At 52.8% G+C, this 17,302-nt stretch overlaps 3 protein-coding genes across 3 annotated transcripts; 2 read left to right on the forward strand and 1 right to left on the reverse strand.

Moving 5' to 3' along the window:
* Window positions 1-366: 366 nt before the first annotated feature.
* Window positions 367-6,689, forward strand: KLHL11 (kelch like family member 11). The gene is made up of 2 exons (XM_051640214.1): window positions 367-827; window positions 1,064-6,689. Exons 1-2 carry the CDS (start codon window positions 367-369, stop codon window positions 2,658-2,660), a joined length of 2,058 nt encoding a protein of 685 aa, XP_051496174.1. The 3' UTR covers window positions 2,661-6,689.
* Window positions 6,690-6,876: 187 nt separating this feature from the next.
* On the reverse strand, window positions 6,877-10,132 carry KLHL10 (kelch like family member 10). The gene is given in 5 exon segments (XM_051640068.1): window positions 6,877-6,946; window positions 6,948-7,246; window positions 7,769-7,918; window positions 8,559-9,176; window positions 9,698-10,132. Coding segments are annotated over 5 exon segments (1,557 nt in total). The 5' UTR covers window positions 10,118-10,132.
* A 1,134-nt stretch (window positions 10,133-11,266) lies between these two features.
* Window positions 11,267-16,644, forward strand: NT5C3B (5'-nucleotidase, cytosolic IIIB). The gene is made up of 9 exons (XM_051640254.1): window positions 11,267-11,446; window positions 11,687-11,785; window positions 12,339-12,408; window positions 12,714-12,760; window positions 13,253-13,338; window positions 13,520-13,609; window positions 14,501-14,663; window positions 15,575-15,775; window positions 16,059-16,644. The coding sequence occupies exons 1-9, from the start codon at window positions 11,444-11,446 to the stop codon at window positions 16,167-16,169; spliced, it is 870 nt and encodes a 289-aa protein (XP_051496214.1). The 5' UTR covers window positions 11,267-11,443; the 3' UTR covers window positions 16,170-16,644.
* Window positions 16,645-17,302: the final 658 nt, after the last annotated feature.

Here is a 17,302-nt window from a genome sequence, read left to right on the forward strand (position 1 = left end):
GCGGGACTTAGGAGAGAAAACCTGGGCCCGTCCCCCCTGCCCTGGGGCAGCAGGGGAGGAGCGAGTCGGGGAACGGGGCCTGTGGTGTGGTAAACATGGAAATAACCAAGCGCAGGAAAAGGAAACGGGAGCTGGTCCTGCCCGGTCCCCTCCCCGCAGCCTTTCCCGAAGCTCCGGAGAAAACCAAGAGCCCGGATCCGCAAAGCCGGGCCCGGGGGGGCGCGGGGCCCCGGCGGGGGGTGCGGGGGCGGCTGCGGCCTCACCCGGGCGGGACCCGGGACCCCCGGGCTGAGCCCCGCCCCGCCCCCCCCCCGTTCCCCCCGCAGGGGGCGCTGCGGCGGCTCCTCCCGCGCAGGCGCAGCCGCCATGTCGGACAAGATGGCGGCGGCCGCGGCCTCCCCGCTCCCGGGCCCGGCGCTGCCGCCGGCCGCGGCGGAGGGCGGGGGCCCGCGCGGGGGGGAGGGCGAGGCGGAGGCAGAGGAGTTCGGGTGCCCGGCGCACTGCTCCGACCTGGCTTGGCGGCAGAACGAGCAGCGCCGACACGGCCTCTACTGCGACATCACGCTGGCTTTCGGCGGCGGGCAGCCCGGGGCGGCCCGCGAGTACCGGGCGCACCGCTCCGTCCTGGCCGCCTCCACCGAGTACTTCACGCCGCTGCTCTCGGGGGGCTTCGCGGAGTCGCGCTCGGGCCGCGTGGAGCTGCAGAAATGGAGCTCGGAGGGCGGCCCCGACCCCGAGACGGTGGAGGCCGTCATCGGGTTCATGTACACGGGCAGCATCCGCGTCAGCGCCGGGAACGTGCACGAGGTGCTGGAGATGGCGGACAGGTGAGCTGGGGGGGCTGGGGGGCCTGGGGGGGCTGGGGGGGCAGGGGGCTGGGGGGGGCAGGGGGCTGGCGGGCAGGGGGCTGGCGGGCAGGGGCTGGGGGGGCAGGGGGGACAGGGGCTGGCGGGCAGGGGGCTGGCGGGCAGGGGGGCTGGGGGGGGCAGGGGCTGGGGGGGCAGGGGGGACAGGGGGGCTGGCGGCAGCGGCCGCAGCCTCACCCTGTCCGTTTGTTCCGCAGGTTTCTGCTAACCCGGTTAAAAGAGTTCTGTGGAGAGTTTCTGAAGAAGAAGCTCAACCTCTCCAACTGCGTTGCGGTTCACAGCTTGGCCCACATGTATTCCTTGAACCAGCTGGCCCTCAAAGCTCAGGACATGATCAGGAGAAACTTCCACAAAGTTATCCAAGATGAGGAGTTCTACACTTTGCCCTTTCATCTCATCAGAGACTGGCTCTCAGACTCAGAGATCACAGTGGACTCTGAAGAAATCCTCTTTGAGACTGTTTTGAAGTGGGTTCAGAAAAACCCTGAGGAAAGAGAGAGGTACTTTGAAGATCTCTTTAAACTGCTCAGATTGTCTCAGATGAAACCCACTTACCTTACTCGCCACGTCAAATCTGAAAGGCTGGTGTCGAGCAACGAAGCCTGTGTAAAGTTAGTGTCTGAAGCTGTGGAGAGTCACGCTCTGCGGTCTGAGAACTTGCAGTCTGGCAATCTGCAACATTCCACTTGTCCTGTCGCCTTGTTGCCACGTTTTGGACAGAACATGGACGTGATTATGGTGATTGGTGGTGTGTCAGAGGGAGGAGATTACTTGAGCGAGTGTGTAGGGTATTTCATCGATGAAGACAGGTGGGTAAACTTGCCACACATTCACAACCACCTGGATGGACATGCTGTTGCTGTGACAGAATCTTACGTTTACGTGGCTGGCTCCATGGAACCAGGGTTTGCCAAGACTGTAGAAAGGTACAATCCAAACAGAAATATTTGGGAACAAGTCTCAAATCTAACAACCAGAAAGCACTCTTTTGGCCTTACTGAAGTTAAAGGAAACTTGTACAGTATTGGTGGACATGGCAACTTCAGTCCTGGCTTTAAAGATGTGGCCATTTATAATCCTGAGCAAGACAAATGGCTTAACCTGGAGTCAGCACCAAAGATCCTTCGAGATGTCAAAGCTGTTTCTGTAGAAGACCGGTTTGTTTATGTTGCTGCTCGCACCCCAGTCGACAGCGATAGCGAAGATGGGTTGAGGGCAGTTATTACCAGATATGATGCTGAAACCAGGCAGTGGCAGGATGTGGAGTCTTTGCCCCTCATTGATAATTATTGCTCTTTTCAGATGTCTGTTGCTAACACAAACTTCTACCACACAGCATCGTGCTGCCCCAAGAGTTACCCTATAGATAACGAGGAAGCCAAGATAAAGATCTCTGGCAGGGCCTCGGATGAAATACTGGAAAGCTTACCCCCAGAGGTTCTTAGCATTGAAGGAGCAGCTATTTGTTATTATAAAGATGATGTTTTTATCATTGGGGGGTGGAAAAACAGCGATGACATTGACAAGCAGTACAGAAAGGAGGCCTATCGCTACTGCGCCGAGAGGAAGCGCTGGATGCTCCTGCCTCCCATGCCTCAGCCACGCTGCAGAGCAACAGCCTGCCACGTGAGGATTCCCTTCAGGTGCCTGCAGGGAACCCAGAGATACCCTATGCCACAAAATTTGATGTGGCAAAAAGATAGAATAAGGCAGATGCAGGAAAGGCAGATGCAGGAAATACACCGGCACTCCCTAAGCTTGCGGCGGATGCCCCGCTCGCAGATCGAGTGCTAGTCCCTGCAGTGTCACCCCCGGTGAATCTGGGAAATACTGTGCTAAAGCATCGTGTTACGTTTGATGTGTCTGTGTAAGACATGAGGGTGTTGATTGGATTTGGTGCAGAACAACAGCATCTTTATGTATGGAAAATTAAGAAGCTCAGAAATTGAGGATGGATGGAAGTTGAGAGCTTGTGTGAATCCAACAGTATTACTTAGTGGTGTCCAGGATAAAACTGAGGCCTGTACTGGGCTGTGAAATATCTCTGGGATCATTAAGTCTGTTATTTCACTCTTCAGGTCTTTGTTGTCAAGGATTTCTGTAGAGTTAGTCTCTAACAGTTCTATTTTGAAAATCAAATATCTCTATCTTAATAATTTAGTGGTTACATTTGTGTGTGCTTCAAAGCACCTGTTTTATTTGCACTTACATATTGACATTCCTTTGATTCTCTCCTTCTCAGTGACTAAACTTCACAAACAATTGGTGTTAGTGTACTTAGCATTCCCAAGTTGGAGGCAAGTGCAATAGTTATACCTATATATGAGAACAAAAGCACAATCTTTATAACTTCAGGATGTTTCTATGTATATTAAATATTTTGTACCTGTACGTTGTTGAGAGGCTGCAGAGTTTGTTTATGAATGGATGATTGGTAGAACATGAGACACTTGCTAAAGCAGAGAACTTGAGGCAGTAGATTTTTTTTTTTCAGGTGTATCTGAAGGTGCTTGAGTTTGTCCTTGACAGCTTCATTAGAGACTTGAGTCAACAATCAGCCTGATAAAAGGAGTGAAAACCACTGAGGTATCAATGCACCAATATTGCCTATTCACTTTGATCAGAGTGGATCAGTAAGAATGAGATTATTTCACAGTAATAGGTTGAAACCTGAGCTACTTGGTGGATCCTTTCTCAAATGTTGCACATGTTTTAATTCAGTGGAAAAGTGATCAGAAGAACACACAGGGCCTGTTTGCAGCCAGTCCTTGGCAGGAGCTGGCAGTGGCTGAGCTGCAGTGCTCCCGGAGAGACAGGCTGTTTCTGAAGTGGGAGCTTAGTTTTCGTGGTCTCTAAATATTTGTATTCCCCACTTGCTGGGGCAAGAAGATTTAAGCTGATTTAATGACCTTTTGGCGTTTTAACGCAGTTTTACACAAACCAGTGTCCCAGTTGGCTCTGGTTTGCTTACTGCTATATTCCCAAGGAACAGAATGTGGAATATTTTCTTTAGAGTATTGCTGCCTCTCAGATACTGTCCTGCTGAACATTCCTGCTCCCTCATCTGAAGAGCTCCAGCAGAGTTTAGGTTACTGGCAGGCTCAGTGCATTGTTCCTACCTCCTTCTCTTCCCTCTCCCTCCCTTCATTTGAATGTTCCAGGTGTTCACATGCAAGCTGACTCAGGATCATAGGGAAGGGAAAGGGAGGATAACCAGGGTGTTCCAAAATCTGTGTAGACAAACGTTGGAGGATCTGTTTACTGTCTTTGGTTCATATGATGATTTGCTGGTGGTTTTGATGTGGCAACTTCTTTGCAAAAGAACTTCTAAACAGTTTGGTTTTTTGTTTTGTTTTTTAATTGTTTAGCTTTCTGAGCTGATACTTCCCATTTTCCAATTCAGCAGGCAACCTAGATCATATCTGAGTCACTGGGTAAGTCTTTTCAACCACATAGTGTGTGAAGGTTTCTCTGATGTGTACACCTCCTAATGCTCCACTTCGCAGTTCACTTGCCACTTTTGATATCAATAGCCTGTCTTTTTGTAACAGAATAATCTGGCCTTGTTTTAAAAAAACCACAAACCTTGAAAATCTTAACGGTTTAGTCTCAATTAATTCATCTATGGTAGCCCTGCTGTATTTTCTTTGCCTGTTGGATGGTTATGCAGGGCAGATCAAATGGTACGATACTGGCCCGGTGCAGGAGAGGAGATGGGAACAGCTCAGGGTTAGGGCTGATGTTCAGAAGTGGCTGTTGCTGTGTCAGCTCATGGACTCCTGTGAGCAAGGGGTTAATCAGTGGAGTGATGAACTCCATGAACTCTTGCTGATCTGGCTGCAGTAGTTAAATAATTACTGCATCTACAGCAGGGTGTTTGAACAAGTGTGAAAATGCCTCACATCTTTAGTACTAAATCCATTGATTTAACTTAAATCTCTGGGAGCCCATTTTAAGATACTTTACCAGATTTTGCACAGAAGCAACTGAGAAGAGTTCACATCCTCCATCCCACTGAATTTGCTGGAGGGATTTTTGAGAAGCAGTTGAAGGATGGCAGCCTGTCAGATCACCACAGCTCTGTCAGTGCCCTCTTGCAGTCTGTCAGCACACCTGGACAATTCAAAGGGAGAAAAACTGAGGTCATTATTTCAGTTGGAATATGAACTAAATACTGTTACATGTGGCAGCAGGCAACAAAGTGAGATGCAAGAACAAACTTCTTGTAGTCTTTCTTTTTCTAAGCAAAATTGATGTTGCACTTGCCATGAGAACTTGTGGCTGACACACAAACTGTGTACTTCTTAACTGTGTAAGTTACTAAACTGTGTAAGTTACTAAACTGTGTAAGTTACTAAAGACATTCCACTCCTGTCCGTGTTGGGACAGCTTTGCTGGCGGGTGCCAGCCCTGGGCTGTGTGTGACACTGCATCTCTGTGCCCCTCTGCATGTGAGTGATGGCCACTGCCAACAGCACTGCTCTGACTTCTGCTGTGTCAGTTCTGTGGAATTTTTAAGTGGTTGGTTTTGGGTTTTTGTTGTGGGTTTTTGTTTGTTTTTTTGGCCTGGACTTCAAGTGGACGAATTGCACATGGTTTTTAACTGACAATTCTGTTGTATCACACATAGGTGTTCAGAAGAATTGCATTATTGACTGGCTGTATTGTAGCCCACTAACCTGTGAATCACATAACAAATTCCTTGTGGCCTGTGACTGCTGTGGCTTGCTGGGTGTTTATAAACAAAAGCCTGGGAATTCCTTCAGTGTGTTTCTAGTGGCTAGCTAAATGTCAGTAAGATCCTGGTGTGTGTTCAGTTCAGTATTAGAAGGCTGACTTGGGGCCTTCCTAAAAGAACATCAGGTGGAGCTTTTCCTCCTCCTTCTGACAATCATTCCTCTGTGCTCGTTCTGGATACATGCCCCACAGAGCATGTTCCATGGCCTTTCTGCTCAAAGTACTAATGCAGCAGGACACATCCTGCCGAGCACTCAGCTCTCATTGTAGTGATTGTAGTGCCATATGTGTACAGGATATTTTATAACTACCTGAATACTCTGTTCATATGCTGGGTTTGTATGCATTTTTAATAAGACTTCTCTTGCACGTAGCAGGATCCCACTCCAGAAATGAAGAACACATGCCAGCTTTTTAGCATGCACTATGAATAACTATGCCAACCATTCTGCCATATTGCTTCACTATATCCTTTCTCCACTACAGTAAATGTTAAAATCAGAACTGTTGGCTTAACTTGTGTGTCACAAAATGGACTGATTGCTGCTGACAAACCAAGTCACAAAGAATTGCAACTTTTTAGGTTATTTTTAACACAACCTTGTAATAGTGTGTTGTAGCATTCAGTGGGCTTAAAAAAGCAAGCTGAAAATAAGTGGTTTGTGGCTTAGATTTCTTTTCAACTACATCCACAATCTGTGAGGGTGTAAGTCATATCTGTAACTCAACAGTCCTGTGTAGCAATCTGATAAAACAGGTACTCCTGAGGATCTAATCCTGTTACTAATATGAATGTAAAGCGTGGAACTAACGAGATATTTGAAGACCATTAATAGTCAGATACTCCTCCTAGGTCCATGTCAGTGTGGATCACGGCAGCTGTACTCTCCTGTCACTATTAATGTAGACTTCAGCAGATTGTGTGGGAAGCAGCACTCCTGTACTTACTTCAGTAAGGTAAAGTTGTGTGTGTGTGTGTGTGTAGGCTGTTTGAAACAAATCCTACTGTCATGTTCTTCACCTAAATACACTGTACTAAAGTGTAATAAGTGAATTAATGAAAATAAACCTTTTATTTCTTTAGCATTCTGTTGTGCCTTTTTGTTTTTAAGTTGCTATGTGGGCTGTGGCTAATACACACATTTTGTGGTGCCACAGAATGAGTGTTTTCAATACTAACTTACTCTTTTGTCTTGTACCAGTTCTTTATATTTTAGAATAAGTGAAAACATTCACTTGCTGTGCAGAAGCCTTTATTAGCCAAGTGAGCTGTTTATACAGGCAGGCTCCTTGTTGGAGAGTTTAACCTGGCTTCCCCTGAAGTTGTCCATGTGTCAGTGTCACCTGCCCACGTAGTCCCTGACGTTGGGCAGGTCGGGCACCACGCAGCAGCTCAGCGCGCTGCGGCTGATGGACATGTCCTCAGCGTCGTACCACTCGTTGGTCCTCTCGTTGTAGCACTCGACGGTGAAGGTGGTGGAAACACCATTAAAGCCACCAACTGCAAACAGAAGGTCGTCCACCACTTCAATGCCAAAGTTGCTGCGTGGGCTGAACATGGTGGGGATCATGCGCCAGGTGTTGGTGACCGGGTTGTACGCTTCCGCGCTCCGCAGCCGGTTAAATCCATCGAATCCCCCTACCTGTGAATAGCAGAGGTACAGTGTTCAAACAAGCCTTTCCTCACCTGCTACATCAGCCACATCATTTCCCACGCCAGGGAGATGGTAACTGGTTCTGTCTCTGCCTTCAGTTTGAACATTGCTGAGAGCACGTTCTCGAAACGATGCTTGTCTGCAGACTGCTCCCTTGTTCTTTCTGGAGCTTCCCAGAGTTACTTTGTGCAACTGTCAGATTTTACTGACTAAATGCAGCACATGGGTAGGAGAAACAGGACCAAGCAAATGTTCCATGCTGCTAATGCTGTCAGCAGCAGCAGAAAAGTGTTTCTTTGCTGCAGCTGCTTAAAAATTGTCCACACATTTTCCATAACAAAAACTGTGTGGGTGAGAGTGCTCTTGGAAGGCGTGTTGACTGTTCTGGCTCTGACTTTCCTCCCTAGATCTTGCTCACAAGCAAACGGCCAGCCTGAAAGTCTAGATGAGCAAAAGTAAGTATTGGGAGTGGTGGGCGGTGTTGGGGCAGGGGTCCCACTGCTCCCTTACCGCGTACACGGCGCTTCCATACGCGATCACACCCACTCCGCTTCTGCTGGTGGTCATGGGGGCTATGAAGCTCCACTGGTTTGTGGTGGCATTGTACACCTCTGCAGTGATCAGGCATTCGGTCCCGTTGAACCCGCCACAGATATACACCTGGTTACAGGAGAAAGGTGTGAGCAGGGCAGTTCCACTCCTGGTGGGAGAACATGTTGAAGAGAAAATTAAATGTATGGCTGGATTTTTTTTTTTAATGGGAGAGGTGCTGTCATCCTGGCTTTGAAGGACTACATGTGCAGTGGGTTATTCAGGCCAGCAGGATTTAGCCCCTTTATTTCCTGAGCTCCACAAAGCTGCTAGGTATGGGATTTCACTTGTGGCCAGGAGAAGTCCTGTCTGGCAGCAGGGGGCAACTGGTGATACCAGCTCTGGATTTTACCTCTCCGGGCTGTGTCTCCACCACACCAGTCAGCTGCTGCATCTTGGAGAGCTTTATAGCTGTAGCTCCAGGATTTAACTAATAAGCTTTACTTGAACTTTCCTCCTCTCTATTTTAAATTATTCATCCTGTTAAAGGGAGCATTTGTTCCCTTTCCTGCTCCCACAGCTCCTGTTTTCTTTCCAGGTGATGGAGGGGTAGCTGTGTTTATGTCCCTGGCTGAGCTCCACATGAGGCCCTGCCGTGTGGAAGGACACGCTCACCCTGCAGCGCTGCCCGCTCTGGTTTGTTTGGTTCCTTGTCCTGCTCACCACACGGCAGCTTTAGCTCCTGCCTCGCATCTCAAGGTCCATTTACCTTCTCGTGCAGTGTGGTCGCACTGGCGTCGCTTCGCTGGTCGTTCATGGAGGCGATCAGGGTCCACTGGTTGCTCTCTGGCTCGTAGCGCTCGGCCGTGTCCAGGCGCGTGTTCCCGTTGTACCCCCCCATGGCGTAGATGGAGTCGTGGAGGGTGGTGACGCTGATGTAGCAGCGCTGCGAGTGCATGGGGGCCACCTGCTGCCACGTCTTCTTCCGGGGGTCGAACCGCTTGACGCTGCTGTAATACTCCACGCTGTCGAACCCTCCAATGATGTAGATGAAGCCTTTCAGATAGGCAGTGCCGTGGTAGGCCAGGGGCCTTCCCTGCTGGCAGGTGACGTTCAGCCAGGTGTCGGCACGGCTGTCGTACGTCTCGATGGCGTTGGTGGGACTGCGCCCGCTCCAGCCCCCCACGGCGAAGAGGAGGGTGGAGGGCAGGCGGGGCCGGCTGAGCGGGTTGGTAAAACCTGAGCGGGATGGACCATGCATGTTGAAGATGTACATTTCTGTCAGCGTGTCTATGATGAGGTCTTTGCATTCTTCATTGTCCTTCACGTAATCGTGCCTCTTGACCTTGTTGATGAAGTAGCCTACTTCCATCAGTGCCAGTCGAACCTGGAATAACCAACAGGGTAACTGCAGATACTGGGCACCTTGGTACCCTTTGTGGATAGCTCCGATGCTGCGTGGCTTTGCTTTTGAGCTACAGGACTGTCTAAAGAGGATGAAATGTGTAGTTTTTAGCTAGTCCAGAAACGGGTGTGCAAGGGTGAATCACTGGGTTTGGTGGTGAGGACCCTGCCCCCCCAGCACGGCGCCTCCCTGGGCTCGGGCTGGGGCTGCCTGGGCACCTGCTGCTCTCTGTGTGGTAAGCTCATAAACCCTGTGTGTTTAGGGAGAACATTGTCCCACATGGACTTTGGCCTTATCTGGATGTGAGGAACAGTTAAAGTTAAGGTCTAAACATGAGGAAATGTGTACTTCAAAGATCTGTCCCAACCCCAGGGTGGGATCTTCAACCCATGCCCCAGCATAGCAACAGCTTTGTCACCAGTTGTGAGGCTGTGGTGTCCTCTGGCCTGACAAGGGAAGTGACTCTGGCTGAGCCCCCAGGCCTGTGCCGTGACAGCACCCACCTTGCCCAGCAGGGCTGCAACATGCTGCCTCCTGTTCTGGGGGTCGTGGGCAATCCATCTCAGCATTGCCTCAAACACCACTTCTTCTTCCTTCACATTGAGCTCGTCTCTCTCCATGATCTGCTCTAGGTCACTTAAGGGAAGGTCTAGAAACTCTGTAGAGACCCTGGATATCTCCTCAAAGTGACGCAGGATGAACGTGTAGGCTGCTTCTCTTAGGTCAGGACAGTAGTAGCTCTCTGTGAGCCTCCAGATGCTTATGCAGTTCTCGGGGCAGAAGTGGGCTTTCAAGAACTCGCAGCAGAGCCTGATGATGCCCATGACGTTAAACTGGTCTGCTGCAATTAGCAAATTTTCGACATTGTCAATCGTGATGGGTACTGTCCTGGTGTAGGCAAACTCGATGATGATCCTCATCATTTCAGGGGAAAGGCCGTGGACTTCATACACTCTGTCCTCTGCACTGTTCCCGCGGGTGGAAAACAAAGCCCTGAAAACAACAAAGCAGCGCTGGGGTTAAAAACAGCTTTGCTGCTTTAAACCCTGGCCCTGTTGCCCCTGTGCCTCCTTCCCCACCTCAGGACCAGTTTGGGCACTCACAGCAGTCATACTGACAGGTTGCGTAGTTTATTAGCTCGTGTTTTACTAACTGGGTGTTTTAAAGAGGAGTCACGGTCTCCAGCTGTGGCCAGAGAGCAACAGGGTGCGTGGTGAACACCAGAGGTTAGTGGGACATGTGGAAGGAACCCAAGGGCAGGTGGGCCTGTCTGGCCACGCTCCCAGCCCAGCACCACGCCTGGGCCACCAGACCCCACTGCCAGCGCTGGGAGAGCAGTTCTGGTGCTGGGCTGGTAAAAGGACCGTGGGCAATTGCTGGAGAAGAGTTCCATGCTGAGGGAAGCCCTGGAGCTCCACTAGGGCAGTGTGACATGGGACAGGAACTCTTGTTTGTCCCCATCCCTTCTTGTTTCAATCACAGACCTGAAATAGTGGCTGCAGGAGCAGAGGATGATTCTGTGGACATCAAATCCAACGCCATCCACCCTGATGGTCACATCACAGAATTTCCCCTCAAGACGAAGCTCATTGAGGACGGTGCAAGCCATAGGACTTATTTTCCTCTCCATGTTTGAGGGTGAAGGTCTGGTGGGCACCAAGCTGTCCCCTGTGTTAAAGCCTGAGCCAGGGGTAAGTGTCCCTCTGAGGTGCTGTCCTTGCCCTCCCACATCATCTCCAACAGCCACTCTGTGTGTCTGGTGGTTCTGGAATGTGCCCATTATGAAACTACAGACACGGGGGGGGCCGACACGGGGCCGTTTGTGAGCCCCTCTGCAGATGATGGGTCCTGGTCCTCCCGGCCCGCGGGCTCCGTGCCTCAGCCCGAGGGCAGGTTGGGCTTTTCCAGTTCATTGTCTGTGGAGTTTTTGTTCTTTTAGGTAAATTATTTTTATGGCCAAAAGACGCTTTTTTTTTTTTTCCTTTCCTCCCCCCCTCCCCCCCCCCGCTTCTAATTTTTATCTGTCCCTTCGTCCTTTCTCTTTCGTTCTCGGGGCGCGGTGCACAGGAGAGGCCACGGGCAAGCGCCGGGACCGGGGCGAAGCGGAGACCCAACCGGAGCGCGGCGGCCGACACCGAACCGCCCCGGGAACCTCTCGACAAGCCCGTTCCGCCCCCGGTTCCCGCCGACCCCGCTCCGCCCTCGTTCCGCCCCCGTTCCGGCTCCTCCCCGCGGCTGCGCGGAGCGCGATGGTGAGCGGGGGGCTGCGGGGGGCTGCGGGGGGCTGCGGGGGGCTGCGGGGGGCTGCGGGGGGCTGCGGGGGGCTGCGGGGGGGCTGCGGGGGGCTGCGGGGGGGAGGTCGGTGAGGCCGGTCTGGGGGAGCCGGGTCCCGGGGAGCGGGGCGGGGAGCACGGCCGGAACGGAGGGCACCGCGGGCTGGAGGGGCCTCCGGGGCGGGCTGGGGCGGCTCTGAGCGGGGTCTCTGCCCACAGGTGCCGGAGCTGGAGAAAGCCACGGTCCGTATGCAGCAGCCGGAGCGCGTGATGGGGATAATCCGGTCCATCAAGGAGCAGGGGATGAGCAAGCTGCAGGTACCGGCCCTGCGGGGCTCCCAGCGGGGGACGTGGATCGCCCTCCTTGCGGTCCGTCCTTCTGTCCAGCTGCCCGCCCTTCCCCAGCCTCCCGGGCCGTGGCCTGGCTGCTCCCAGCTCTCGGGCAAGGAAGCACTTTCTGCCCGTTCTCCAAATGTAGAGCGGGAGAAACCCCCGATGAGAGCGAGGATCCGGCTGCTTTTCCTGCAGAAGCCTGGGCTGGTGGCTCTTGCTGAATGGGCCTTTTTCCTCCCTGTTACGCAGGCAATAAATATAAGCCAATCTCCAGACACCCCCCTCCACCTGCGGCTATAAGTCAGCAGGATCCAGCCCTCTGGTGCTGATAAGAGTGCTGAGGTGGGAGGGTCTGGCTGTCCCCAGTGAGGACAGCAGCTCACGGCTGGCAGGAGCGACAGCCACAGTGCTCTGCTGCCAGTCTGCACCTCTCCTGGGACAGGCCAGCGCTGGGTTTGCATCTTGCAGGTAGCAGCTCCCTTGGCAAAGGGAGAATGGACGGGGTCAGGCACAGACCGGGTCTTCTCTCACCTTCCAGGTCATCTCTGACTTCGACATGACTCTGAGCCGCTTTGGGTGCAATGGCCGACGCTGCCCCACTTCGCACAGTGAGTCAAGGCCCCTGTTTGGACTGTTGCTAGTTCTGTTTGTTCTCTGTGTTTGTGTCCTCAGTCCCTGTGGCCCTTGTTGTCCCCTGCTCTCTCCCCACGGAGCGGTGCCCAACAACCGGCACCTGCTGCAGCTTCGCAGCAGGAACTGCTGCCTTGGGACCCCGTGGTGAGCCCGAGCTCGGCTCAGTGTCCCACACACAGCTCGTTTTTGGGAGGAGCTGGTGCTGGACACCCGGGAGAGCTGCCCTCTAGAAAGTCTTATATTTCTGGGCTGCAACATGGGCATTTTGTTGTCTTTACAGATATCCTCGATAACAGTCGTGTTATCAGTGAGGATGGCAAGAGGAAGGTAGGTGCTGTTTTGTAAGGTACTGCTGCTTGGCTCTGTTTTTTGTCCCTGTCACCCCTCATCAGAAGGTGGTACTGGCTTGTGTGACAGCTCTCCAAACTGTGCCTTGCTGCCAGGACAGAGAGCAGGCTGAGTGTCCAGGCTGCATTTCAGCAGATGCTGATGGAAGGAGAAGTCAAAAAGGGAAATATAATTTGCATGCTGGGCTGTGAGCATATTCTGTCTGATAAGAGGAGGAAGGGGTGTGTGTGTTTGTGTTTGTGCATCCATATGTGCAGCAAGAGCACAGTGGGAGCCAGCTGGGCTGTGGAGAGTTAAAAAGTCCTTCCAAGATCTCCAGATTTGCCCAGCATGAAGTTGTTCAGTGACACGGTTCTGGCTGTTTTTCATGGCAGATGCTTTGCCAGAATTTAGAAATGCTTTTTTTGTTGCTTACAGTCTCTTTAGACATGATGTTCACTCTGTTCTTCTTCCATCTGTACAACACTCCAGCTGCAAGACCTGCTGCACTATTACTATCCCATTGAGATCGATCCCAACCGGACCCTGGAAGAGAAGTGTCCCCTCATGGTGGAATGGTGAGTGCTTGTGTGTGATGACCTTGACCTTGTCCGGGCAGCTTCTTGTCCTCAAGGGCTACAAGACACAGGGCTTGAACTGTCTCTGGGCTTGGCAGCAATACCATGAAGTTTTAGTTCTTATTTTTCTGACTGCCATAAGGTTGCAGCTCGGGAAGCTCACTGTGATGTCCTTCCTTAGGTGGAGCAGGGCCCACGACCTGCTCTCGCAGCAGAAGATCCAGAAGGGTGACATAGCCCAGATCGTCAGGGAGTCGGACGTGATGCTGAGGTATGGGCAGGGGGTTCAGCTGCCTCTGTGCAGGAAGCTCCCCCTGCAGATGCAAATCTCCCTCCCTGGGGCTGAGCTCTAACCATAAAAGAGCTGAGAGCCAGCGCCACGTGCTGCAGCCTGGGCTGGCTCCCTGGCTGGGGGTTGCTCTGTTCAGGGATGACACCTTCCCGGTCAGACACCCCTTCCACCTCCCAGGTCTTGGTGAGGAGAGGCCGGGTGCTGGGCAGAGCTCCCTGTTTGCAGGGCAGCCTGCAGCTCGCCTCTTCCACAAGAGGTTTTCTCTCCACACACTGTAACTGCTGGACTTTATCCAGCAGTTTGGCTCTGCGTTGAATTTCACCCACAGCAAAAAAAAGTTGTGCTGAAACTTGCTGTGAAAGTGGGACTTGGCAGTGATGGTCCTAAAACCAGCTTGGGGAGCCTTGGTTTGAAGGACCTGCCGTCTCAGGGCAGAGATGGTTCTGTCTGTCTGGGTTTTCATGACCCGGAGTTTTCCTCCTGCATGGAAATCATGTCCTGGCAGGCTGAGACTGTTATAGGTCGGTCTGATTGTACTCGAACCAGTCTGACCTGAGTGGGCTGGCAGCCCCTGGGCAGGCTGTGCCCCCTGGATGTTTAGGAGATGCTGGGCTCATTGCTCGTGTGCTGCTCCCTGCTGGGTCACTGCTGCCAGGAGGGGCCTGGGGGTCTGCAGCACAGCCCTTGCACACACACTGCACACCACAGAATTGCTGGTGCCACAAAAAACTCGCACTTTTTGCAGAGCTCTTGTGTGTGTTTGGGTTTGGGAAAGCCTGAGCAGAAATATGAGCTGCCAGCCCACAGCCCAGTGGGCACCTTGCTGCCAGCTGGGAATGGGATACGCTGTAATGGACACGCCTGCTCTAGGGATGGATTCAATGAGTTGTTTGATCAGCTGCACAAGAACAACGTCCCACTGTTCATCTTCTCTGCTGGTGTTGGTGACATCCTTGAAGAGATTATCCGTCAGGCCAACGTCTTCTACTCAAATGTCAACGTGGTGTCCAACTACATGGACTTTGATGATAATGTGAGTTTCTGCATCACATTTGTGCAGTGGGCATGAGGAGAGGAGGGTTGTTAGACTGGAACTGGGGGCTGCTCTAGGTTAAACAGGTTTCAAGCTGCCTGTTAACGTTTCTAAGTACTTGATCCCCGTAGATGGAACTGATCTTTGCTGGGTCACAGGAGGGCTCCAAAAGGCTGGTCGTAGCCTCCACCCCATTTGCTCCTCCCTCAGGGGCTGTGACCTGCCACCACAATAGCAGCACTCTGAGCTGAAGCGTGTTAGAGGTTCCCCTGCCCTGGATTCCCAGGATCTCCTCCAGTTTATCCAGGAGCTGGATTAGCAGTGAGAGGGAGCAGAGGGTGGGCATCTGGGTGCAGGAACAGCTGAGCATCTGCTCATGATCTCGAGAACTCCTCACCTTTGATTTTGGTGGCAGGAAGAGCCCTGCCATCTGTGTCCAGCACTATGTGCTCCGTCCTGGTGCAGGGCAAGGATGGAGTTAACCACAGAGATCTTTCCTGATCCAAAGGCCAGATGTCCTTTAATGCAACTTGGAAGGCTTTTGTTGATGTACTAAGGCCTGAAAAGTCCCAGTGCACATTAGAAAATTGCACGTCTCTTACAATGAAGCCCTCTGTTCCCCCGGGTGCTGTGTTGGGACAGGCTGTCCTTGAGGGAGCATGGGACAGTGTGACACTCCTGCCCTCTGCAGGGGCCAGGCTCTGCCCTGGGGCTCCCCTGACTGTGGCTTTCCATGGCCTCTGACCAGCTCCAGGCCAGCACAGAGCCCTGACCAGGGTCTCCAGGATCTCCATCCTTTGGGTTTGTTCTCACATCGGGGGGTCCTGGGTTCTGTCTCCAGGTGTTCTATGGCTGCCGGTTTTCCAAACTCCTTGGAATTTCTGTGGGATCACTTTGTTCTGTTTGTGCAGGGAGTCCTCACACATTTCAAGGGACCTCTCATCCACACCTACAACAAGAACAACAGTGTCCTGCAAGGTACCAAGTATTTCCAGCAGCTGAGCACCAGGACAAGCATCATCTTGCTGGGGGACTCCATGGGTGACCTGACGATGGCAGACGGCGTTCCCAGTGTGGAGAACATCCTCAAGATTGGCTTCCTCAATGACAAGGTGGGTGTGAGCAGCAGTTGTCTTCCTTCCCTGCCAGCCTCCCCCCAGTGTGAAGCCTGGGGGGCAGCAGAGGGGGGCAGGCAGCTGCCCAAGTGCTTCAGGGCAGGCAAGAGATTCGTACAAGCTCCCGTGGGGTGTGTGGAGGGAGCTGGGGGGCGTCTGAGCTCCCGGTGCCATGGGGGCACTGCCAGAGTGATTGTTGACCCCTCTTTGGCAGCATCTTCATTCTCGGGTGCTGGTGTTCACAGTCTCTCCTCTCTCTGGGGCCCTCTCCACACTGCAGGTGGAAGAGAGGAGGGAGAAGTACCTGGATGCCTACGACATTGTCCTGGAGAGCGACGAGACGCTGGATGTGGTCAACGGGATTCTCCGGTACCTCCTTACGGAGACGTGAGCTGGGCAGGCAGCACCCCAACCCCAGCCCCCCAGCAGGGCACCAGGGCACAGAGTGTCCTTTCCTTGACAAAGCTGGAGTGGTGGATCTGCTGGTACCTCCTGGACTCCATCCTGACACTGGGCGGGCTCCCTGCCCCAGATCTGGGTGTTGTCTACATCCTGACCTCCTTGACCTGCTTCAGACAGTCCTGGAGTGGGAGGGGTGAGATGGAGGAAGCTTCTGCACTCCCTTTACCCCACCTGTGCCCAGCTCTGCTGATTTCCAGTCTGACTTCATCCCACTTGGACATCATCCAACCAGTGGCCAAGGCCACAAAAACCATTTTGTGATTCAGGTACAGATGTTCTGCGCTTGCTTCAGCAGTTGGGTTCAGAAATGGAGGTGGTTTGCTGGGGCTTGGGGACAGACCTGGCTTAGGTGGAAGCTGTTTAGTTTTACTGTGTTCCTGTTTAAGAAAATAAGTCTCTCTCTAGTCCTGTTTCCTGTGGGCTTCTAAGTGCTGGGGCTGAGCTCTGGTGGTGCCACCCGTGGCCGTGCCTGCCGTAGTGTCACCCAGCCCTGTGTCCCCCCCAGCCCCTGCACCTCAGCTCCAGGCCCTCCCCATTCCTTCCAGAGCCAACCAGATGTCACCAGGTGCTAGAGCTGGAGCACAACCTGTCCGTGCTGGAGGGTCCCAGGAGTTTGTTTTCTCTCCTACCCAACCCAGAAAGTGCTGGAGCACAAAGCAGCCCCTGGACTGGGCACTGTGCCCTCACGGGCAGGCGAGGCTGGTCCTGCGCTGCTGCCCAGACACTGCGGGTGTTTCATGGCAAAGTACCCTGACACAACAGCAAACTCCTTGGAAACCAGTAGAAATTATTTATTTGGTGCAAGGTAGGAGTGGTTGGAGGGGTTCACCATCACCCTTTGCACTCTTCTGCTCTGGCATTTCTTGTATCTCTGTCAGCAAGAAACTGTGCAAAAGCTTTTAGAGCTGGTGGGAGGTGATGGAGCCATCATGCTGGTCACACCTGGCAAACCTGAGAGTGCCCAGTGAAGTACCTGCATTTGGGCATCACAATAAAATGGGGCTGATTTTTTTCTCAGTCACTTAAGGCTGTTGCTGCAGGGCAGGGAGGATGGGGATGATG

Source organism: Apus apus, chromosome 25 (assembly GCF_020740795.1).
Source record: "Apus apus isolate bApuApu2 chromosome 25, bApuApu2.pri.cur, whole genome shotgun sequence".
Lineage (NCBI taxonomy): Eukaryota > Metazoa > Chordata > Aves > Apodiformes > Apodidae > Apus > Apus apus.

Bases quoted from the DNA above. Each gene is read 5' to 3' on its own strand.
- KLHL11 (XM_051640214.1), top strand. From the start codon at position 367: ATGTCGGACAAGATGGCGGCGGCCGCGGCCTCCCCGCTCCCGGGCCCG. The intron at 828-1,063 runs GTGAGCTGGGGG...TTTGTTCCGCAG, and splicing joins GTGCTGGAGATGGCGGACAG to GTTTCTGCTAACCCGGTTAA.
- NT5C3B (XM_051640254.1), top strand. The intron at 12,409-12,713 runs GTGAGTCAAGGC...TTGTCTTTACAG, and splicing joins ACGCTGCCCCACTTCGCACA to ATATCCTCGATAACAGTCGT. The intron at 13,610-14,500 runs GTATGGGCAGGG...CGCCTGCTCTAG, and splicing joins GAGTCGGACGTGATGCTGAG to GGATGGATTCAATGAGTTGT.